Source organism: Siphateles boraxobius, unplaced genomic scaffold, assembly GCF_051911475.1.
Source record: "Siphateles boraxobius isolate OS27281-9 unplaced genomic scaffold, OSU_SipBor_1 46, whole genome shotgun sequence".
NCBI classification, from domain to species: Eukaryota; Metazoa; Chordata; class Actinopteri; order Cypriniformes; family Leuciscidae; genus Siphateles; species Siphateles boraxobius.
Genome location: NW_027509097.1, coordinates 14,822,090 through 14,847,337, shown reverse-complemented (window position 1 = coordinate 14,847,337; position 25,248 = coordinate 14,822,090). Strand labels below are relative to the sequence as shown.

At 37.4% G+C, this 25,248-nt stretch overlaps 1 protein-coding gene across 2 annotated transcripts in view; it reads left to right on the top strand.

Annotated features, from left to right (window-relative positions):
• Window positions 1-25,248, top strand: part of ca10a (carbonic anhydrase Xa) — a 207,940-nt gene that overhangs the window by 165,507 nt on the left and 17,185 nt on the right. For both annotated transcript variants that reach the window (XM_077200992.1, XM_077200991.1), the window contains 2 exons: window positions 16,543-16,728; window positions 21,851-21,946. In XM_077200992.1, coding sequence (XP_077057107.1) covers window positions 16,543-16,728; window positions 21,851-21,946 — 282 coding nt within the window. The remainder of the gene's footprint in view (window positions 1-16,542; window positions 16,729-21,850; window positions 21,947-25,248) is intronic.

Genomic DNA, 25,248 nt, shown 5'->3' with positions numbered 1-25,248 from the left:
AATATACTGCCAAATTACTGACACGCATTTATGGTAAACTATGATTAATAAAATTATACTTTTAAGACTTCAAGTGCACATTCAATTCATTTAAGTGCACTTCTTTTTCAAAAAGGTGCTTACTTTCATTTGGTCTTCTTTCCATTAGTATACTGAAATAAGACTAAAAGTAAGACTTAATTTATTTTTACTGTGGCTGTCAAATTAAATATGAAACCTTTGATGTAGATAATGTTTGGTTGTGAAGCACTTCAGAACCAATAATGTTTGTTGTCATTGATGTCCAACTGGAAACATTAATTTCGGTCCGTTCATCATGCAAGTTATTATCTGGCTTCAGAGAACTTAAAATATAGCATGTGATTTTTGGAGCTTTTCTACAACCCATGGCTACTATGAACTATCATTTGTGTAGAAAAAAATATATATGTTAGGTTTTTAAAACATTTAAAAAAAAACATTTTAATAAGTAGCTCAGATCTAGCAATTGGCTAAAACGAAACATGCCACCAAATAAAAGCACTCTTATCAGTTTTATTTTTTCTTTGCTGTTGCTTTATGGCTATAGCAGAACATTGTGGAACATTGATCAGGATAAGATTCATTGTCAGAGTCAGCTATAAAACATTCATCAGTCCAGAGCCAAATTCCAATTCATATGTCACATGAACATATATTGACCCAGATTACCCCTGAGCTCAACACCAACATGATTACACCCATAATTCTGCATTATTGATCATCCATCGATCTCAGGTAATGCCACCATTAGCACCTTTCAATTAGACATGTAGTGATTAATTTCAATAATGAAAGCAGCAGACTGTGCATTGATATAAAGCATATTGACTGTTCTTGCTCTCTCAGGACAGTGAATCTCTGTACCCTCCTATTATATTACATTTATTCATTCCAGCTTCTGCTTTATATTATTCACATCGCCTGGGTTTGGAACATTACAAGTACTGCACATTCTAGCCATTAAAAGATGCTTTATCTCAGAGAGATAATGTAGAGGCTTGTGAATCACACACTCTCAACAAAGAGAGAGGCCCTGGGTTCATTCTCTTATCTCGCAGGTGCTCCTCATCCAGCCAGCAGCACTGCACTTTGGGTAAAAAAAACCTCTCTAAAGTCCAACTAAGAATCAGATAATGACTCAAGTAGTTTAGGCATGTGTTGTATGCTTCATTATTCATGATCTACTGAGGCCTGAACTTTTCTGAGCTCTTTAAAAGTGATAAACCTGAGTGGAAGTTATTTATTTATATTGTTTTACACAGAAATATATAAAATATGACATGACTAAGTGTCTGAGATCTGTGCTTAAATTTGCAGTTTTAAAATCACAGTTTTATGGGTTGTGTTCATTCTTGTTTGAGGCCGTTTTTTACGCTGACAAAACGATCTCTTCAAAATGAAATTTTCTTCCAGGAAAATGGACCAAAACATGGATGATGACTCTTGAGCTCACAAAATTGTCCAGTAAAATTCTCTCTAGAAATAGAAAGTCCCTCCCGCCTAAAATAACTTACTTCTGATTACCAAGTAACTACCTTGTTTGTTAAAAAGTAACAAATCATGCTCATGGCTGTGATGTACACTAAATTGGCTTAAAATTGGCTTTATATCTCTAACTTCCTGTTTTAATGGCAAATATGTCAACACAGGTAGGAAATCTGAATTCACGCTACCTGCTACCTATTAATGTTTACGTACATTGTAATAACTCTCACCATCAAGCCATAAGATTTATCATCTGGCAGATTAAAGATGTATTTTGATTGTTTTTGCTAGTTTGGAAAATATAGGAAATGCTAGTTGCTCAAAGAGCAATGTGTTTTGTTATGTTCCTCTGCTGAATTCCCTCCAGATCTTCTACTCTCTCCCACTCAAAACAGCCCCCGATACATATTGCTGCCTTAAAAAAACAACAAAAAAAACCCTCGGGCCAAGAATGGCAGTTCCTTGAAGAATGAACTCATCTGAACAGCAAGGCAAATAAATAAATCAAATGTTAAAAAAATGCAGACAAAGTCTACAGGCACTGCAGAAACCATCTTCACTGGTTCTAATTTCAATGCGTGTTACAGTGCCAAATGTGTTTTATGCAAAATACAAATCTTGTGATTTTCAGACTTTTTTTGGTAACTTGACAGCTGTTGGGATGTTTTTTTTTCTTATATACGTATATTAAATCTCTTCCAAACATCTGTTCTTTGGTATTCAGAATGCAGTAAGAGTTTTGACGGAGACTTGTCTGAGAGAGAAACGCGGCTGTGAAACACACTTTAAATCTAACCACACCTGTCCATACCTCACACTGTGTGTATATTTGGGAAATGACATCTGTTAAATCTCTATATGAAAGATGTCAGTGACTGTGCCACTTAGCATTGGTTATTTACCCGTTGACGTCCCCTGAAGTGTTACCTGTACGTTGTTTATTCATGCGATGACAGCGAATTCACGAGGGGAAGTCTGCGTGCTGGTTTACCAGAACAGCAAAAGCTTTAGGCTACATCCTTATCCCATCCCTCGATCCCCTTGCAGCCGCACACAATAACTTATAACTGTAAACGTCCCGGTGAAAATGTGTTCCTGCTGTCCCGGCTCACCATGATATGTGGCAAGACATCGGTTTTATAGCTCACCTCTGCTCCTGCATCTTAATGAGTTGGCTTCACTGTCAACGGCCAGGCCAAGATTCTTGTGTCGCCTCGCCCGAGTCCTGCGAAGTGCCCCTCTGCTCTTTAATTGAATCTTCCACCCACTCTCCTCCCCCTCTGGCTCTCTTCAGTTGCGAGTGAGCCAAGGGTGTGTTTAAGTGTTAATTTGTCAACGGCGCTGGGGTGGCGTCCGGTTGGCTGTGTTGGCATTGGTGCGAGGGCACACAGCAGGAACAGATGGAGTTCAGATGTGGCTTCTTAATCGTTCACATAAATGCAGCCATTGTCACTGTCTCAACTCTTCAAGTTGCATTTGCCTAATTCTGATCACACATTTAGGTAGGGCTGGGTATCGTATCAAAATTTTCGATACCGATTCCTTGACTTCGATACCGGTTCCTGAACGATACTTTTTTCGATACCAATTTTATGAAACCAATTTTAACAATATAACATTACCTACATTTTAGGTTTTTTTTTTCAGTTTGTTGACTTTTTTACACGTATTTTGAGTCTGTAAAAAAGCACCAATGCTAAAGTTTTCTATGTTTCCTAATCATTTACAACTTGTATTCTTTACTTCAACGAGCTCATTATTTCTGCCTTAACTTAATGCATTGTTTAACAATGAAACTGAATGAAAATTAATTGAAATGCATTAGCTCACCTCTGATAACAGATCACTCTAAATTGTAATTTAGACACATGCATTTTCTGTAAAGCTGCTTTGAAACTATATGTATTGTGAAAAATGCTATAGAAATAAATGTAAATTGAATTGAATATAGGCTACTGGGGCGCGGGGTATATGCCTCGCGCTCAGCACACATGAAGCTTGCCACAAAGCACTGGCAAAAGTACCCTAATGATTATGAATGTGTCGGGAAACAATAGCAAGGAGATATTTTAATTGTTTATTAATGAACAAGTGTTTACTGAGTGTGTTGGCTGCAAAGATGATTATTTTTTTTATTTTTTTTTATTTTTTTATTGAACAATATTAGTTTACAAACCAAATAGGGAACAATACAATGCCTATTACAAATATACACTTTTCCATTCATATGTCCATCCTAAATGTCCATCTGTGTATATATATATCTCATATAATAACATCAAAGAAAACAACATTCAATAATCATTGTAGAGGGGGTGCAAGGGAAAAAAAATAAAATAAAAAAATAAGGTTTAAATCTTACAATCTTAAAAGGAAAGAGACTCATACATTGATTTATACAGTTCTCCAAGGGTTTGATTATCTTTGGATTAGTATTTTAAAGATTCTAAGTATTTTTTGCATTCATTTTTAAAGTAATTTAAAGAGGGTTTACTGTTATTCCACTTACTTTTGTGTATATGGTATTTACCATTGTAATAATAATATTCAAAGTGTATGAAAACTCTTTTGAAAGACCATCAGCATAAATCAAAACCTGAAACAATTTCAGTGATGGAATCTCATCGTTTATATAAATATTTAACCAACTGATAAGATCCTGCCAGTATTTCAATATTACTGGGCAAGAATAAAATGGTTTCAGGCTCTACTAAATAAAAAACACAAGGATCTACTTCAAAACGGAATCTTTTGCGCAAAACCTCAGCAGCGGGATACACATTATTAATAATCCTAAACTGCATATCCTTCATTTTAGGTATAATTGGCCATTTAAGGTAATCACAGAATTTGTTTTTAAAAGTTTCATTTTCAAATTGTTTTAATTTTGCAGTTTTATCATAATCTGGAAATAACTTACATTTTAATACATTCCCTATCACTTTATTATTACACTTTTTGTCTCCAATATATACTTCTCCAATCTTTAACTCGGGCAGTTTTGCAAAGATGATTATTGCCATGCTGACTCGTCATTCCTGCAGTAATGAACGTGTGTGCGCGCCTATATGCATTAGGTAATCAAACTATTTATTTCTAATTGTTTCGTTTAAAAGTAGACATATTTTGACCATATATAGGACTATTTCTCATGTCTGTGAAGCAAGTATCCTATACGCTGAGTTTCGGTTCATTTGTGACGTGCTCAAGTTCTTGCAGTAGAAGACGGATAAACTTTCTACTCTCAAGTGAATTCTGTGCACTTTTAAGTGCCTTATCAGATTTACCGTGCTGCCGGTCTTGGCAACAATTATCTTTTCAAAAATATTGCATCGCGTGCTTCTGGCATAGGTAGGTACACTTTTGATCATTTCCACATATTTTTTATCTATCTGGGTTGGGACGCTTGCATACACACACAACACACACACACTACAGCCTCATGTGCGACGAGCCACGTCTCTGGGCAGCCGCGTAAACTAGTGTTTTTCCACCGCAGCCAATCATGCTTCATGCTTATTGTTTCACTGACGTTGACGAGATTATCCACTTAGGTACCGAAAAACAAGACATGTTTCGATACTCGGTAGTATCGCGGCAAATCGGTCGGTACCTAAAAAGTACCGAACTCGGTACCCAGCCCTACATTTAGGGTGCTTTCACGCCTGCCACATTTAGTTTGGTTGAATCGCACTAGAGTTTGTTTTCCCCCTTGGTGCGGTTCGTTTGGGCAGGTGTGAAAGCAGCAATCGCACTCGGGTGCACACCAAAAGCAGACCAAACAAGCGTGCTTTCAAACGAGCTCTGGAGCGGTTAGTTTGTTGTGAGAACGTGATCCGACCTCGAACAGACCCAACTGCCAAAGAACTGCGCATTTTTGGACTAAATCAGCTCAGTTTGCTTTAGCATGGCAGCTCGCGGACAAACGTGTAGTTCTGAGGAGGTGTGGAGCATCATAGAAATTTGGTCTGATGACCACATTAGCTCCCAACTCTCCAATATTTGCTTTTTTTAGCAAACCGCAATAAAACATTATTTGCAAGCCGCATCCTTGCTTCATTCTCAAATGTTATTGTTTGCCTAAAGTGGTGTAGACAAACTAATACACTAATACACTATGACCAGGGATACAATCAGCCCACGCAGTCGTCTCTCCATAGTAAAAAGCTGTCTGCCGCATTTTCCTCCTCTTTGTTAGCTTCCGGGAGCTCTGGAAATTCCGCGCACGTTAATTCTGACCAATCGAAGTGCAGTTACCTCTGGCCAACGAGTGATGTGGATGTTGTCACGTGACTACATTTTGGTTAGTTTCATCAACTCATCATCTGATTGGGATCGGAGCAATCAGTGTGGTGTGAAAAGGAACCAAAACGCCTGAAAATGATACAAAGTATAATTTTTCGCCCGTAGTCCGGACCAAATGAACCGAACTACAGATGTGAAAGCACCCTTACAGTAGCTTTTTGCATTGATTTCCTTATCAATAAGTTTACCTAATTTCTATCTTTTGGAAATTAATACAAATATTTTGTATTTAATGTATTTAATATATATATATTTCTTAAATCAAAAAAATATACGCATCTAATATTGTTTTTGAATGGAAAAATGGTGCATTGTATTAAATTGTTGCAGTTGAGAATTCTTGTGTGTCTAAGGTAAAAGGCAATGGACTCTTGTTTACAGTTTTAATTATTTGGTAACACTCATTTTCAAACACCAATTTTTTTTTTTTATACACTAATCAAATATTCAAATAGTTTTGTAGGAACTGTTTGTATATAAAATGTGTATTCATGTTTGGGGAAAACGGGCATAATGACTGTTACAAAATAATTGTTTATTCCAATTATTATGAGTACATTTTTAATAATATGAATACATATTTATAAAAATACATTTATTCAACAAATGTATTGTTGCTATTTTATAAAATGTATATTATACGTATGCTTTATTGGAGCACCACCATATTTCCTCTCATCTCCAGTCTGCTCTGCCTCTGAGGCTCTGATTGTCAGAATTCCAGAAAATACTCTTTGAAGTGAGAGAAGCATCTCTTTGTCATATAGGGTTCCATATCCTCAATAAAAATGATCAGACCTTGATCAGTTCACACTATGCCTCATTCTACCTCCCTTGATACTGTATACAAGCCTGCAATGATTTTCCTGCATAGTTTTTAATTATATATAGTTTTTGTACACTTGATTGTTTATTGTAACTGCCCTTTTGGGGGTTTTAACACCCACTTTGAACGCTTTCACTTCTCTATTTGAGCCTAATATGGATGTCTAGATCTAGGTTGATATTATAATCAAAATAAATTTGACATCGAAGAGCTTAAGATTTCATCCTCGGGGAGATTTCTTGTGATATGCCACAATATATGGATGCCTAATTGCAACGCCCGCCTCTGCACCACACATCCCCCTATGAACACAATAATGCATGATAAATGTAATCCGGGTGCAGATGTATACACAGTGCACACATGTGCTGTTTGTGAGCATGTGCCTTGCTTTTCTTCCCTGTGTATTTCTATAGCAACTCGTATTGGCATGATAATAGTCAGAAAACCGAACCTTGAATCTGGAACACCTGGCTTTGAGTTATTTATTGATTCAGCATTTTCTGATTAGCCACTAGACATTCATGTTTCCCTCTCTCCTCTTCCTCCTCTGAAGCGTCTTATTAATAAACTTTTTGAAACAGCTCTGGACCAAAAGCAGTCATTTCAGAGGAAAAAGCAGAAGGGATATTTTTGCGTGTGCTTTTACCCACTTCATTTGATAAATGTGAAATAGTGAACACAAGTAGCTTACTGAAAGACAATCCTACAGCCAATATGGACTTGTAACTATGTTCAAAAAGACAGCATGACTGCCATTTAACTACTTCATGGGTCATTTTGTAGCCTGGCAAGCTGCACCGTCAGTTGTTTCGCCAAAAGCTCACTATATATGTGTGCTTTCATTGAAAATTTAAGTTGTGCATCTCGGTTAAAGTTGTTTTAATTTGAATGATTTACATACATTTTTGAGGTTTTGTTTGTACTAATATCTTACTCAACACATAGGTAAATGTAGATATTTGATTCATTGCGATTCAAATTCTTAATTTTAAATTCTTTCTCTGCTAATGCTGTAAATTATCCATGCTGTTTGAGACTAATGATGCACCAAAAATCCAGCAACTGAAAATATTCAGACAGAAAAACAAAACAAAACAACGGAACAGTTAGCGCTTCTTTTGACTGCAGTATGGGAAATTTGTGGCTTGTTGCTGAAGAACTTTACTTTGACTGGTTTATAACCCTTGAACACAAAACCTTGAACAGTATATCAGGTTTTATCACCTAATTACTGAAACTTTAGTTTAGAACTTTAGAAAACCTTCATTTTGCTTTCAGTGTTTCGGTAAAAATTCATTTTGATGAATTGTTTCAGAAATTGAGCTACATTAGCTATGTCCGAAATCACCCCCATACCCTCAAAGGTAATTATTTGAGAGCACAGCCATTTGTAGTGGTGTCTGAAACCATAGTAGATGTTATTGAGTGCGGACTATATAAGCGGAGTAATGTAGGGAATAGTGAATGAGGGTATAGGGGCGATTTCGCCACAGCCATTGCTTGCACTGTATGTTTTGATTCACTAAAAAAGTTAATACCAGCATTTATTTGCAAATCAGACTACACTGTTAAAGTTGTTTGTTTTGTATGCAGCATGTGAAGAAGTGTATGTTCTATTACACAATTTGTTCTATTACACACAAAATTTAGTTTTGATGTGTTCAGAAGAATTCAGACACCCACCCCCTCTGGACTGAACAAAAATTGCTTTCTAGTTGGACCGAAACTAGTAGCAGAAAACAAACTATAGCTGGCTGTCGGCATACGAGCAAACTAATGGTGAATTAATACAAAACCACATAAAAGAGAACAATCGAGTAAATAAATGGGCGAGCAGATACGCTTGAATTGAAATGCTAGGGACAAGTAAGGAAACTTGTTTAAAAGGGGGGTAGATGTGTCTGGTGAATCAGTGCAGCTAGCAGATCCTTTTAAGGCACATTTAATTGTGCTAGCTGGATTATCTCGGAACACTTTTTGCAACATGCGATGGGGTTGCATGCTGGGTCTTCTGTGTAATCCATCGTTTAGCAGCGTGTTGGCAATTAAAACTAGGAGCAGAGGCATTACTGACCATTTTGAGGAACTAGATCACTTCTAAATTTAACCGAGTCTCAGAGTTCAATTTGCATTAATGTGTAGGGATGCATAGGCGAAACCTGTAAACTCCTTTTAGCTTGCTCAGATTTGAAGGCAAGGATCTCTGAGGTGGAAATAATTGAGCCAGGACATCGCAATGACCAGGCAAGTCTGTCTGGATGTGTGTGGAAGTGTGTAATACATTGAGGGAGGGCACATTCAGCAGATAGCAATGCAGATATCTTTGACTGTATCTCATTCTGCTCGCTAGTTCCCTATATGACGTCAATTCAGTATACAGTGAACATAAATTTGAAGACTATTAGGGGAATTGATCCATTAAACACTGGGACAATGATAATTGCAATTGGGCTGTTGCACATTAAAACATAGCTGGTATTAAAACATTTTTTTTTACATGCATAGCTTTAATCTTGTTATAACAACTAATGTAATCATGCACACTTGTGACAACAAAATAAAATCAGACAGAAAAAAAGACTGTCTATACATTTACACTTGCACTCTTATTATTTGAAAGTCTTCAGAAATTATGATGACATCTCTGGCAAGTTATTTATTTATTTTTAATTTTATGACATTTTGGGATCAGTGCACTGGAATGATTTTGCCAATGGGACAGTCCCTAAAAATGGACAAGTTCACTAAACTAAAGAGTAGACTGAGACAGCTTATTTTCGCAAATATTCGAGCCCGTTCTCATCCTTTGGCGGCATATGTGACGCCATATGACAAAACGGCGAAATACTACACACATGGCACCCTTTAGCGTGAATATAACACGCGAACCCAAGGCGTCATAAAGTTGACTGGCATCCTTTAGCGTGAATATGAGACGCAGACCCTACCCCACACCTAAACCTACCCATCACAGTGCGTGTTATATTGACGATAAAGGGTGCCATGTGCGTAGTATTTTGCCGTTTTGTCATATGGCGTCACATATGACGCCAAAGGATGAGAATGTGTTAAATATTCATGATAGTTGTTTTTTGGCTGGCTCAGTGTAACTTTTATTGCCTTAATCTTTGCTTTTTTTTTTAAAGGCTTCAAAAGTGTGGTCTCACTAAACAGCATCTTGTCACTGATTTGACTAAAAGGTTCTGTTGAGATTAATTTGCACTTATTTTTCATTTTCAAGTACGTAAGATTTTTCCTCTTTTTATCAGCATAGCATCTTTCACCTTAATGAAGGGACAAATCTTGTAATTTAATAAATGCATTACGGTCTTAGCCTGATTTTCTTCACAGGGTGCCAGAAACAGCATTACAATTTGCTCATTACAACTGAAACCACAAGAGCTACTGGGAGTTTACAACAATCCAGTGCAGGGAGTGACCTTGTGAGGAAGGACCCGAGTGCAGTACTAAATTTAGATCCAACACAAGATAATACTAAGATACACAATCAGATAAGAGTTCAAAGCAAGACTAATGGCACCAAAACTCTCAGAACACATTGTGAAGCTATGCTAGACGAGAGAAATCTGAGAGGGTATAAATACACAAGAGCGAATGATTAAACAAGTGATCAGTGAACGTTACACATGACACGTATCTTACGGTAGGAAGGCAACAATACTTGTCTGAATTCGGTGCTTGTCATCTAGTCTGATTTGAATGTAATGTGTGCTACCTGTGATATCCCACAATCCTGTGCAAGCTTGATTGCTGGAATGAATTAAAACAGTGTCTGAATAAAGGAGAAAATGTATTTAGAAATGTCAACTGAAAAAAAATCCACTTATGACTTCACTTCTGGAGTGGAACATTGTAGCCACTAAATATCCACTTGGTAATTAACACTCACTTGAAATTGTTCTAGATCATTAGACTTGATGTTATCGTGCCTTGGAAAGCTTGTCTAGAAGCTGTCTGGTTAGGCATTGACTGACTGGGCAGAAAGGTAGCTGGCTTAGGTTTTGGACACAGCCCTGGGCTAAAAACAAGTTGTTCAAAATAAAGGGCTGACATAAAAAGAGAGAAAAGAAACACTGGAATGTTACTCTCTCACTTATTGACAGTATATGTGTTGGTTTAACCTTTCTAGAATTGAGACATCCAATTCATTCTAATGAATTTTATTTTGGCTGAATCAAAATACAGGTCTGTCAAAATATGTTCTAATTTCATCATTCAGAAACGTTAGTGTAAAATAGTTAGCTACTTTATAATTATTAACTTGTGTAGCTAACTTTCAGTATAACTTTGTTACTGTAGTGACTATTTGAAATTGAGTAGGTTATGGTTCGCTTGTTTTTTGGTTCATAAGTGATTCATGGCCTTCAAGAGGTTTGTTGGATTTTGTGTTCATCCAATGATTGGATCAAGGATTTTATTTGTGACTATGGAAGTTTATTTCTGGCATATCACTGGCATTAGAAATATGAAAATAAATAAATAATTGATTAGATAATTTTATAGTATACCTCTATTACCCTGTTTAATAAGGATTAAACAATTAAATTAAAACGGTTAAAATATTTTGTTGAAATATTTGAACAAATTAAAATTAATTTAAAAAATATTTATAATTTTGTTTATTAAAAATGAGATGCTTTAATAAACACAGAATTTTACCAGACTTATAAAATCATTCAAATATAGCTAAAACAGCTTTCCTTTAATGCTGTAATTTCTACAGTGTTGTTGAAAGCCAGTTTTCTCCTGAGTGAACTGAGTGATGTATAATGTTCAATGAAGATCACTTATACTGACTGAAAAGTACAGTACATTGGAGACCGTGAAATAAATTGGTTTACATCCTTTTCATCCTGATATCAGCCTTTCAAATCCTTACAGAATCTCATAATGCCAATCCCCTTGACAGAGCATGTGCTTCTCTAATTTCTTTATTTCATTGCTGCCTCACGGGTGCATTATAATAGTGTTCATAATATTAATTTCAAAGCATGCAATCATGATTACCTGACCAGCGAGTACTAGCAGCATCTAAACACTGGCTTTTGGCTTCAAGCTATTGGAAACAATGTTTCATAGATTCAACCCATGCTTATGTGATCTTTACATAAGCATCCACACGCGCGCATAAACTGGTAAGATTTTGAAATAAGTTTCTCGTGCTCAGCAAGACTGCATTTATTTGATCAAAAACACTAATAAATGTAAAATTAAAATATTACACAGAGGTATTTAATTAATTCCTGTGTCTGTACTTCTACAGATGTCAGGTATAATGCAACATCAACTGAAGTGTAATTCAAAATGCTGTGGTGCTTTGCAGTTGTTGTCAGAGCAATGCGATGTCATTCCTAGAATTGTTGGATCAACAAATTAAAGTGCAGCAGAGCATTTACTAGCATGATTTTGAATACATTAATACAAACTATGAGGTGAAACAGCTCAATGCATTTGGGAAAATTAAAATGCCGAGATGAAACAATACACAGACTAATGTTAATGGAATCGCAGTGCATGAAGTCAAGAAAGTCAAGTATGTGCTCCATGTGAGGATCTTTATACCCTCCGGTAACATCTGTACCGGACTTGCTATGGGAGCTGTGTAGTGTTTTTCCATCTGATATTTTAAATCATTTGGGTAGTACATTTCAAGAAGTAAATAAACCCCCACATATACAGTATATCTCTCAAATATAACGTCCTTATCCATACAGTGTAACAAACATGGTCAGCATAGACTGGCCATCAATAATGGACAAATGCCCAATTTTGGAAGAAATAAAAACATCTAACTGTGGTCCATTCGGCGCTGTTGTCGGATAGTAGCAGAAACACCTCAGTTTGCCATGTACGACAGGCAGGGATTTTCTTCAGTGAAGTTGCACAATGAGTTTTTTTTTTTTTTTTCTTCTCCCTTTGCCATCTCTAGCTCATGAATAATCATTGAGAAATGACCTCTTCAGGGTTTTTCAAATGTCTTGCCCTTTTCTCAGACGAGTACAGCACCCGGAGGTAACTGTGCAGATCCTTTGAGTGCGGCTATACTGTCTTTACTCACCTTTTTCTCAAGGATGGTCTTTGCTCCTCCCATTCCCACTCCCCCCCCCTCTCTCTTTCTCTCTCTCTCTCTCTCTTCCTCACCTCTTCTTTCTACCCTACACAAATCATTGATTTTTCAGAGGTTCTATAAAATATTTACGATGTGTGGGCAGGCCTCTTTCTTTGGGAATTTGGCGAGAAAAAATTATTTTGAAGGAAAAGTCGTAAGAGGAAAAAGAGAGAAAGAAAGAAAAAAAAGAAAGAACGAGGAAGAGAGGCAAAAAGGAAAAGAGAGGATAAGAGCCATGGAAGCCTTTCTAGCATTGTGTTTGGAATTTCAATGGCTCACTTTGGAACAACTCCTGAATATAAATAAATAAGCAGATCCGCTGATAAAGATTGCGGATCCGTGGTTGTTGTATCTCCATGCTCTCTTCTTAAAGCCTCAGATCTAATCGATTCCAAGAAGATTCTCACTCTCTTCAGCTTTGAGGACACATTTCTTTTGTTTTCATTCTTCCATCTGTCACACCAGCTTCTTTCCTTCCACTTGAGTTTTTACATGTTACAGTATCATCGAGAATGAGAATATAATTTAATTACAGACCACTATCTGTTTTTCAGTAAACCGATTCGATGCAGATGTGTTTCTTCAGCTATAGGCACTGTTGTCCCTGTAGACTTTTCTCTTAAACACACTTGAACTTCCGGTTCCGGTTGAAACACAACTTCCGGTTGTGGTGGAAATTATGAGGGATATTTGAATTTTTTTTAGAAATCATTTTCAAAAATATTGAAACGATTTCATGATAGTTTAAAGTGCCCCTATTATGCTACTTTAAAGTTTCCTAATGTGGTTTTGGAGTCTCCTACAACAGGTTTACATCCATCAAAGTAGAAAAAAAACGGTTTCATTTCCTCATAATATACATTTGCACATCGCCAGATTTCCAATGATTCTCAAACGACTCGTCAGATGAATCAATCTCTCTAATTCGCTCCTTTCCACAAGCTACTCAGCTCTGATTGGCCAGACAGCTCAGTCTGTTGTGATTGGTTTACCGCGCACAGCGCGCGTGTCGAAAACAAAAACGCCCATTACCATAACAACGTCAGCTCAGCTTGACGATGACGTTGTTTTTTACCATATCAATCCGACCGCGAGCGCGATGATGAAACATTGAAAGAACTAGTTATTCAACCCGAACCTCTATCGCAAGGACAATTCGAGCAGGACGTTTCTCAGTCAAACCGATTATTTTACTTGTACTTATTTATTTACAGAGTATTTTTCTTATGTATTGCGGTGAACGTGGAAACTGTATCAATAACAGTGCATACATTAGCCGAGCTCTAGCGTGAATGACTGATGTAACAAACTTTGGTAAAACAAATCTTGCTCCATGTTTAAGTTAATCTTTCCTCAAAGTAGTGAGAACGACAGACAATCTGCCTTAATAGACACAGTTTTAGGTAATAGTGGCCCACAGCTGATTAGCAGAAGTATTTCAGTAAAACAGTGATAACATGAGTTAGCCAGTTAGCAGGAGACCTACACAATATAAAACTCAAAACTAAGTATTTTGAACACTATCTTTCTAGAGTAAGCGGTTTGCGAATCCTGCATTGAACTCCGAGATTTGAGAAGCAGTCGTCAGTAAAATAAAAGAAACACAGCAAAAGTTTAGGATTATACTGCTGTGGTATTGTGGTAAATATGAATTTTAACCACTGATTCTTCACATGCTCGTCCTTGGGCAGTGAAAAAAAAACTGGCTTTACAGTCACATTGTAAAGCACTGCGTCTTCTCGACATGATGAAATCCAGTATCCACAGGAATCAGCTGTCGGTTTGAGGTTCAAGTTTTCCTCAAGCGGTAACCTCCCTGTCTCTCTCTTGAAACCAACACGGAAGTGAATAAACTGTAAACAGCAAAAGTGAGTCAAATCTGTATCTCACCCATGTCAAAATGCCCAACTTTACCGCAGAATTTTTTTTTTTTACAGCCTGGTGTCTTAAGTTCTTTTGGCCTATACAGCTAATTTTGCTTTTCATGACAACTGTGAGGGGGGTGAATTTTTTTAAGAACTCATCCGTTTAAATTATATTAAGCCTTAAAATGCGGCATAATCAAGGGTGTGGCCACTTGAGTGACAGGTGGATTGCCGCTGCTGTTACTAGCCGTTTGTCTGCTCTCTGTTAGCCATCATGTCACCTCAGCTGATTCCAGCTGCTGAACTTGTCATCTCTGCCGTGTTTGTACTTTTTACGGGATATTTCATACAGTTTATTACATGCCTTCCTTTGCCCACGCCGTTGGATTCCGTCGTTGTCGAGTGTCGAGAGAACAACCAGCGCTGTTCTTCAGTTTTTTTCTTCTGTGAACATGCACTCATGGATGTCTGACAATATTGTTGATTTTTGGAGTTCAGATTTAAAAACGTCTAAGAACTAGAGGCCACACTCGTTCTGCTGTACCGTTGATCTTACGGAGCAGATAGACTATAATATGCTTATTTAACTTTTTAGTGTTCAATAAAAAGTACCGTCAGATGAAATCCTGCAGGTGTCAGTGCTTTCTCTTCGTCCCTTAAATGAGCGCGGATTTCTAGTGCATTACTTGAACTTCTTAGGTAATATCTATCAGAATTTAAAATGGACTGAATAAAGCTCTCTACGAACTTGACGTGCGATCCCGCGCTGACTGACATGTATGTGCATGAATTACTGTCACACACACGCTCAGAGCAAATATTGTAAGTTACTGCATGAGAATAATAATGCATCACAATACACAGTCTCACGGTTAGTTATGTCTTTTAACTATTATAGTATTTCAAAGGGCAAAAACATGAACTTTAACAATTGGCTTTAGGTCTACTTCTTCAAGTTAGCTGTCACTTTAGAGCAAGGCCAGTAGCACATTAGCTTAGCCTGAGCAAACTCGATCACGTCGAGCTATGCGGGCGTAGTTTCAGCATCCAGGCACCTCAACTCCACCCACGTCCCACCTTTTTGTCCATTTTCGTTTATCCGGGAGTTACGCACTGTGACGCGCTTCCAAGATGGCGACGAGCGACTCCGCCCACTGACTCGTTTGAAAAACTCAGTCGACTCTTACTTTTGAAAGACCATAACTTTATATACGATGCACTTTCAGATTTAAAACTTTGCAGGATGTTTCATTCACTTAGAGCTATGTTATACACTACATGAAAGGTCATTTTCAAAAATCCATAATAGGGGCACTTTAAAATTGACAAGGGATACTTATATACAGTGAGTCAAATGAAAAATAGTGTAAAAAATATAAAAAGTTTAAGACATTTTAATGTGCCCTTCTTATAACAAATAGTTAAATCTGTTAGTTACAATATAAATCAACACCTGGGATATGTATCAGAAATCTTAGTAACATGTCCATATGGGTGTTCTGGGCTATAGCCACTCATAAAATTTGATTAACAAACTCAGGTTCTCCCCAAATTTATCCCATCTCCCAAATCAGAGGCTGGGCCTGCAGACCTAAACCAGATACAGTCATTCTGGTTTAATTAGAGTGGAAAGCATGTTATTGTTTTTTTTTTTTTTTTCTAAAGCCAACAAATGTCAGTTAATGTGCAGCTGGTTGCCATCTGTCTTTAACTTAGCACCCTTTCTAGCTCATTTAGCACATCACCTTTTCTAAGACAAGCACATTATAAATCAGACAAGCCACCCTTGAATAAGTCTGTGCCCCACATGTAGCCTAAGTAAAAAATCTGGACATGCCATCGGTCTTTTCATTTATTTCATAAGTAGTTCTCGGTTTAATTCTTCTGAATCTGTTTTTTTTCTAAAGGTGGGAGGGACGATGTACAACACTGGTCGCCATGTATCTCTCCGATTGGACAAAGAGCACCTGGTGAACATCTCGGGTGGACCAGTGACGTACAGCCATCGTCTGGAGGAGATCAGGTTGCACTTTGGCAGTGAGGACGGACAGGGCTCTGAGCATCTCCTCAACGGCCAGGCTTTCTCTGGGGAGGTGAGCTTCTGAATCCTTTGTGTCTTACGTCATGAGTGGGATACAGATCATCTGTAAAGTGCCAGTAGCTGCTAGTATTTGGCAGTCTATTGATCTTTTAAGGTCGCAATGTGTAAAGACAGCAGGCCTCATAGGTCAACAGCGGGTGTACGCTGAAAGCAAAACTCTACGGCGTAGGTTTTTGTGCATCGACACATAGTTAGAGTGCCTCAGAGCATGCGTTTCATGAAATGTTTAACATGGTTTGCATCAGATTATGATACAGTAATGTTTGCACCCTGCTGAACAATATATCTTAACATACTAAAAAACATCAATATTTTTGGCAGAAATAGTCCTAACTGTATTGCTGATGACTTACTGTTCTCATTCTCCAATATAAGTAGTCTCCCACTAACAGAGCCATAACAACATAAAAAAGCATCTCAATTACGCTCACTGTGTACATTTAACATGCACTGCACTGCGGCCTCCATCATTTGATAAAGTCACCAGTCAGTGAAGTCCTGACATTTCCCTTTGAGGGTAATAAGACCAACGATTTGTGTGGAAACAAACTAAGAGTGAGCTTGACAGGCAATTCCACAGTAATTAATGATTATAATTTCTCTCCCCCCTTTTAGGCCTTTTGAAAATAAAATGAATAAATTTTTTCTCAATATTGTTTTAATCGCATAAAGCCAAATGCCATTTTATTGGTTATGAATAAAGTAAACCGATTTGTCAATGACATGCATCATCCTTGAAAATCTAGATTTTTTGTCTTGTAAGCGCCGCTAGCAGTTGTACACGACAAAGCCGCAGGAATCTCATGAACAAGCTTGGCTCGCTTGCGTATACCATGTAGTACAGAAGACTGGAGAGGGTTGACTAAAGGGATGTTTCAGGGCCGCCTACAAATTCGAAACAAATATTAAAGCATAAACACGTTTTTTTTACCCATGAACCAAAAATTCGAAAAACCTCTTAAGTCTCGTTTTTCCGTGCCTTAAGCAATACAAAAAAAACTGTTTCTCATTTCTCTTTATTTCTTTTCAAGTAGAAAATCAAATTACCAGAAGGTACACGGACCCGGTTTGTTGCCACAATTCAAATTGAAATGAAATTTAACAAGCATTCTTAATGTGCAGCTAGGTTTGTTATTGTTGTATAAAAAAATATCAGGTGACTAAAAATTCTCAAGAAAATGACATGTTTATGAAATAGCATTCGGGAACACTCTTCATGCTCAGGAATAGCTCTGTTTAAAAAAAAAAAAAAAAAAGCTGTCTGCGATTGTAAATTAAACCAAATGAGCCCGTGCCTGTTCTTGAAAAGAGAATAGAGAGGAAGAATCTTACAACTTAAAATGACAAACACATTCCCAAGCAGTGACTGTTTTGCATTCAAATGCAGCCAAGATTGTAAGCTTTATTTGGATGTCTGTCTCTGTAACATTCAACACGTCTGCCTTCCTCTTCTCTCATTTGGTCTGTAGTAATAAGAGATTATGTTTGACTGATGCTCACAGCACCCACAAGGAAGTTGCTTCTCTGCAGATGCATTGCAACACCTTTGAGTTAATACATGCCTCATTCTCCCAGATCCGATATGCCCAGTCTTACTCAGAAGCTGAAAATGAAACGCCAGTGATGAAATGAGTGTTAAAATATTCAAGGTGTTTCTCGGAAACTTCAAAAACCTGCATAGGTTGTTTCCCTCCATTCTTTATTTCCCCTTGAAAAAAACAAAACAACTTGTTTTGTACTGCATTTTAGATACTATTAGTAGCATGCAAACAACTGGAAAGGTTTCCACAAAGATGTAATATTTGTGTAATAGTATGTAATAGTTTCCATTTCACATGCTTCAGTGACTCTCAATAAACCATGTAATCATTCTGGGGGAATAAATGTGTTCAGCATTTTAGCCGTCATTTCTAGATATATTAAAGCGATAGTTCACCCAAAAATTTAAATGTTGTCGTCATTTACTCACTCTCATGTTGTTCCAAACCCGTTTAATTTTCTGTGGAAGACCAAAGTGGATATTTTGAAAAATGCCTCAGTGTTTTTGTGTTGATACAATTAAAGCCAATGAAGTCCAATATGGTTTTGGACCTCACTTTTTTTTCAGGTAAGTAAATGAGAGAAAATTAAAATATTTGGGTGAACTTCCCAAATACATCACAATGTTTAATAATGTATTTAATGTTTATGCATTACATTTTTCTGTGTTTCTTTGAACTAATAAACACCATATTTGTTGATTTGCAGAATTGTCTAATAGCCCACACTTCTGTTTTAGATCCCCTTCTCACCCTTTCATTAATTTCTAATTATCAATGGTAGCAATATAACAAATTACCATCACTGTTCAGATGCCACCGTATATTTGCTCATTAAAATCCCATTTTCATATGTCCTAAATATAGCAAAGTGCTGCATAAAATTGGAAACCATCAAACTTCCACCAAAAACTAATTTCTCTTTATTGCATAACGGCCCTCTCTGAACCATCCTACTAAAAACCATGCTAAAACACTGCATTGCTACCGGCAAAGTTAGCTGAGCTCCAGTCTGTCGGGTTTCACCGGCTACATGCTCCTTTCTGAGGACATCTTAATGTAGTTAAATAAGGATTGTTCTCTGTACTCCCAGGCTTTCCATTTATTTGCTTTGAGAGCATCCACTACTGGATGGCGGTTCCAGACGACTGCTTTTCATTTGCCCTGTTAGCGCTGTCCACCCCTCTTTTTGCTATCGACTTGCTGTCTTCATATTTCGCCCATGGTAGGCCTAAGCTAGCTATCAGACAATAAAGAGCTTGTCAGGGGGCCCACCAGAGGCATAAGCTGTCTCCCATCGAAGCAGAGACACCTCTCCTCTCTCGCTGTGACAGATCCGTCTGTGTGCAAAGACGCACTGAACATTTCCTGCTAATGTTCGACACCTCTCCACCATCTGCAGATTTCACAGAACCAACGGATGCAGTGAGATGAGCACCTCAGCTTTTCACACGTATAATGTGACTTCATAGAAAGGCTATAATGTCAGCTGAGTGTGTATAAAAGTTTGTCGTTTAAGCCTTTAAAGTCTCTCTGGTTAAAGAGTTTAGGGAAAGAACTGGGTCCATCCCCCTCCCCCCTAAAAAAATCTAATCAAATTAACATTAATTCTGTTATCGCGTTCCTCCACACTTGATTACGTTTATAGACGATCTGTCACTCCCTGGCTCCCCCTTTTGCATATTTCATAATTACTATCAGCCACAGTTTTTAATTTATTTCTTTAAAAAACACACAGCAGGCTAAACAGGGCTTGGTAAAGAATATGACTAAAAAGGGATGGACGAAGCTGTTCCCAGTAGGGATGGCGAAAACTAAACATTTTCTTGACCGACCACCGAGCCTCATTAGCCGGTTGAAACCGGTTAACCGATTAGTTCAAAATATGCCACGCTATTTGAAATAACAGCCATTTCGAGCCGCGCCTGCAATTTCGCAAATCTGTTGCATCTCTCTCTGCCTCCTGCTCACACACACACACACACACACACACACACACACACACACTGCTCCGGCGCCACGCTTCCACTCACGTCACTTTTTAAAAATCCCCTACAGCGCCAAACATGAGTCCCGCAAACGCGGCGCCGAGGAGCTTGTATGTAATCGGAGGACAAATGGCTCCTTAGTTTTGAAATGGTTTGGGTACAAGGTGATCGCGTTGAAAATAAAGGCGTTAGTCTAGCGTTAGAAGCTCATTTGAAACATTGCAGCGGCTCATTTAAGAAAATGACAGCTCCGAAGAGACTCCGCTTTAGTTTGAGGTAACGTTAGTGCTAACAATAATAAAGAAGGATGATGATCATCATCACCTTATCTGTTACCACTGAAATATAGATGTAATGTATTTCTACAGTATTACTACTGTATTTAAGCACTGTATCACACAAGTTGCAACTTACTGTATCATTCTTTTTGGTGAAATGGTCCCACACACTACGTTTCTTTGCACGCTTCATCCTGTCGTCTGCCCTGGCTCTAACCTCCAGTGTTTTAGCCTGTAGCCTTTACTTTTCGCAAACCTTGTGAGCGCGCGAACCCAAACGCTGTGACCTCGCGCCAAATGTTTTTATTGGTTTATTAAGTAGCCTACAAACAGGCGAGTTATGAAAAATTGAGTGTGAGGGATTTGTTCACTTCACACAAAATATCTTGGAATGAGATGGCTAACTGTAGTAGCTTTTAGTCCACTGTCTATAATAGCCTAATTTAGAGATCACTTTTTTTTTTAACCGACTACCTACAACTTTGATCGGTTAACGTTGAGACGGTCAACCATCTGTCAAACGGTCATCGGTTAGCATCCCTAGTTCCCAGAAACGGTCCTCAAATTGTTTACAGTGTTCTGTAGTTAAATAAGACCTTGGAGGGGACCCTTTTTTCCATTAGAAAAATTTATTTTACAATAATTGTTCTCTGCTCAAGGTAATCTCTACATTTGTTGGCTCTGCTACCTTTCTGTGCTGTTCACGGAGAAATTGTGTCCTCTTCACCAATCTAAACTCCCTAAGTTTTAAAGCTCTTTCACAGGGACAATGTGCATTCAAGCGGTTCACCGGTGGAAGATTAGCCGTGCTTCATAATGAATTAGAATTTAAATTGTTCAAACAAAGACCGAAGCAGCTGTTTACCTGTGATTGTGATTCAGAGCCATCTGTAATGTCAAAAACTTTTGGACTGTCAGCTCATTCAAACTGTCACACATGTATTTGAGGTGAAAATAGGTTGTACGATTAAATCCGCACTAGGAAAACTGGATTTTCAGTAATTACCATCCAAAGTATTATCAATCAGTAATTATTCCTAATTATGCTTTCTAATTTCATAAAAGCCAAGAGAAAGTTGGTCTAAACACCTGCATAGCTGACACTCGTTGACATGGACACAATTGTTTTATTTATTTATTTTTTGTGGGGGGAAAAATAGTAAAAAACAGTACTTGTAATGACTTTCCTTTTGCCATGCATTAATGATGACACTCTTTTGTCCTTCATAGTGAGCAAATAGAGAAGCATTTCTTTCAATGAACAGTCAAATCTTTATAATTGCCTATTTTGTCTTCTTTTAATTATACAGGTACAGCTTATACATTACAACCATGAATTGTACACAAACTACACAGAAGCTGCTAAGAGTCCGAATGGCTTGGTGATAGTGTCTATATTTATGAAGGTGAGTAATGATCATACATTTAACACTCAAAGTGACAATTTTCTTTGCATAATCTCAGCTGATCTCCATACTATCCACCGCACAACAGTTGGAACACACAGACTGACATGTTTGTTTCAGTACTTTTTTTTTAATACAGCAAAAAAATAAATCCAAATCATTATATTTTCTTTGTTCTGGCTGTTATACACAATTTATTCTGTTTTAAGGATGCTTATAATAATAATAACATATAAAATTGTTTTAACTTTTAGTTTAGTTTTTTTTAAACGTTTTTGAAAGAGGTCTCCCACAGACTGCATTTATTTCATCAAAGATATGGTAAAAACAGTATATTGTGAAATATTGCTACAATTTATAATAACTGCTTTTTATTTTAATATATTTGAAAACGTCATTTATTCCTGTGATCAAAGCTGAATTTTCAGCATCATTACTCAAGTCTTCAGTGTCACATGATCCTTCAGAAATCATTATACTAATCTGATTTTAGTGTTCAAGACACATTTTCATCTTAAAAATTTGTCAGAACATTTGTGTTGATTAATATTTTTGTGAAAACTGTGATGCTTTTTTTAAGGATTCTTTGATGTGTAGAAAGTATAAAAGAACAGCATTTATTTCTCAATTTGTTGCTCAATTTGAGTCAGCACATTCATTTAATTGATGGATGGGCAGTTGGAGGAATGGATAGGGGAAGAGAGTCAATTAGCCATGCAATTAGAAGACAACAGGCAAACTAAGTTTGCCTCTCCCAGTCATTCTGGAAGGACAAGGTTATGAAATAACTTTTCCCGGCTCTATTAGAGGACTGTGGGGAGACCATTATCTAATGTTTTCCCTCAGGGCAAGAATTGAAGCTAAGATAATTAACCCATCCAGTGTCAGTCTCAGGTTTAGTCTGCTCTGCCCTGGACGCACTCACCTCTTCTGTCTGGTGCCTCACTGACTCACTCTATAGGAATACTACAGTCTCCGCATCAAAAATATGGGCATTCTCTATATACTAATCATAAACAGTAAGACGTCTGTGAATTAATTATATTTTATGAGTACATACAATTATGCATTAGTGTTGGGATCACTCACTATATGCCAAAACTGAACATAAAAAAAAATTAAAAAAATGTGTAGGCCTACTGTCATGTCAAGTATACAGGTCCTTCTCAAAAAATTTGCATATTGTGATAAAGTTAATTATTTTCCATAATGTAATGATAAAAATTAAACTTTCATATATTTTAGATTCATTGCACACCAACTGAAATATTTCAGGTCTTTTATTGTTTTAATACTGATGATTTTGGCATACAGCTCATGAAAACCCAAAATTCCTGTCTCAAAAAATTAGCATAACATGAAAAGGGTCTCTAAACAAGCTATTAACCTAATCATCTGAATCAACTAATTAATTATAAACACCTGCAAAAGATTCCTGAGGCTTTTAAAAACTCCCAGCCTGTTCCATTACTCAAAACCGCAATCATGGGTAAGACTGCTGACCTGACTGCTGTCCAGAAGGCCTTCATTGACACCCTCAAGCAAGATGGTAAGACACAGAAAAAAATTTCTGAACAAATAGGCTGTTCCCAGAGTGCTGTATCAAGGCACCTCAGTGGGAAGTCTGTGGGAAGGAAAAAGTGTGGCAAAAAACGCTGCACAACGAGAAGAGGTGACCGGACCCTGAGGAAGATTGTGGAGAAGGACCGATTCCAGACCTTGGGGGACCTGCGGAAGCAGTGGACTGAGTCAGGAGTAGAAACATCCAGAGCCACCGTGCACAGGCGTGTGCAGGAAATGGGCTACAGGTGCCGCATTCCCCAGGTCAAGCCACTTTTGAACCAGAAACAGCAGCAGAAGCGACTGACTTGGGCTACAGAGAAGCAGCACTGGACTGTTGCTCAGTTTTGCATGTCATTCGGAAATCAAGGTGCCAGAGTCTGGAGGAAGACTGGGGAGAAGGAAATGCCAAAATGCCTGAAGTCCAGTGTCAAGTACCCACAGTCAGTGATGGTCTGGGGTGTCATGTCAGCCGCTGGTGTTAGTGCACTGTGTTTTATCAAGGGCAGGGCCAATGCAGCTAGCTATCAGGAGATTTTGGAGCACTTCATGCTTCCATCTGCTGAAAAGCTTTATGGAGATGAAGATTTCATTTTTCAGCACGACCTGGCACCTGCTCACAGTGCCAAAACCACTGGTAAATGGTTTACTGACCATGGTATTACTGTGCTCAATTGGCCTGCCAACTCTCCGGACCTGAACCCCATAGAGAATCTGTGGGATATTGTGAAGAGAAAGTTGAGAGACGCAAGACCCAACACTCTGGATGAGCTTAAGGCCGCTATCGAAGCATCCTGGGCCTCCATAACACCTCAGCAGTGCCACAGGCTGATTGCCTCCATGCCACGCCGCATTGAAGCAGTCATTTCCGCAAAAGGATTCCCGACCAAGTATTGACTATTGTGTGCATAACTGAACATAATTATTTGAAGGTTGACTTTTTTTTTTTTGTATTAAAAACACTTCTTTTATTGGTCGGATGAAATATGCTAATTTTTTGAGACAGGAATTTTGGGTTTTCATGAGCTGTATGCCAAAATCATCAGTATTAAAACAATAAAAGACCTGAAATATTTCAGTTGGTGTGCAATGAATCTAAAATATATGAAAGTTTAATTTTTATCATTACATTATGGAAAATAATTAACTTTATCACAATATGCAATTTTTTGAGAAGGACCTGTAGATATGAAAAATTTGACTTGGATTAAGAATGAATTGAGAACACATTCAAACTAACTATCAGCTCTATCTATTGAAGAAAACAGCTAACAGTCTTGTCAAAATAATAACCAAATTATTTGAAATCCTCAAATACATTCTTCACAATTTGGATGTCGATTGCTGATGATGTAAACAAAAAGTAAAGATACAGCAGTGAAACTTTATTAAAGAGGAATATTTTTCTCATTCTGTCGGGGCGTAATATACTTTTAATGTATATTTTTGTTTATCCTTTTAATTATAAATTTATTTGTATTAATATTTTTTGGAAATTAAATGTTTGTTTTAAGAATTTGTATTATCTGTCATATTAAAGTGCAAGAGTTTAAATGTTTGTGGTAATATACTATAGCATTTCTAAAGTTATTGTTACTCAGTAAAACCCTGATAAATGTGTATATGGGATATGAACCATATGAAGCCAGCAGAAACTTCAGTTTTGTTTAAGTGATTATTATCAATTGTTAGAAATAATAATAATTGTATACTATGGTATTTTGGTGGAAAATATGGTTACT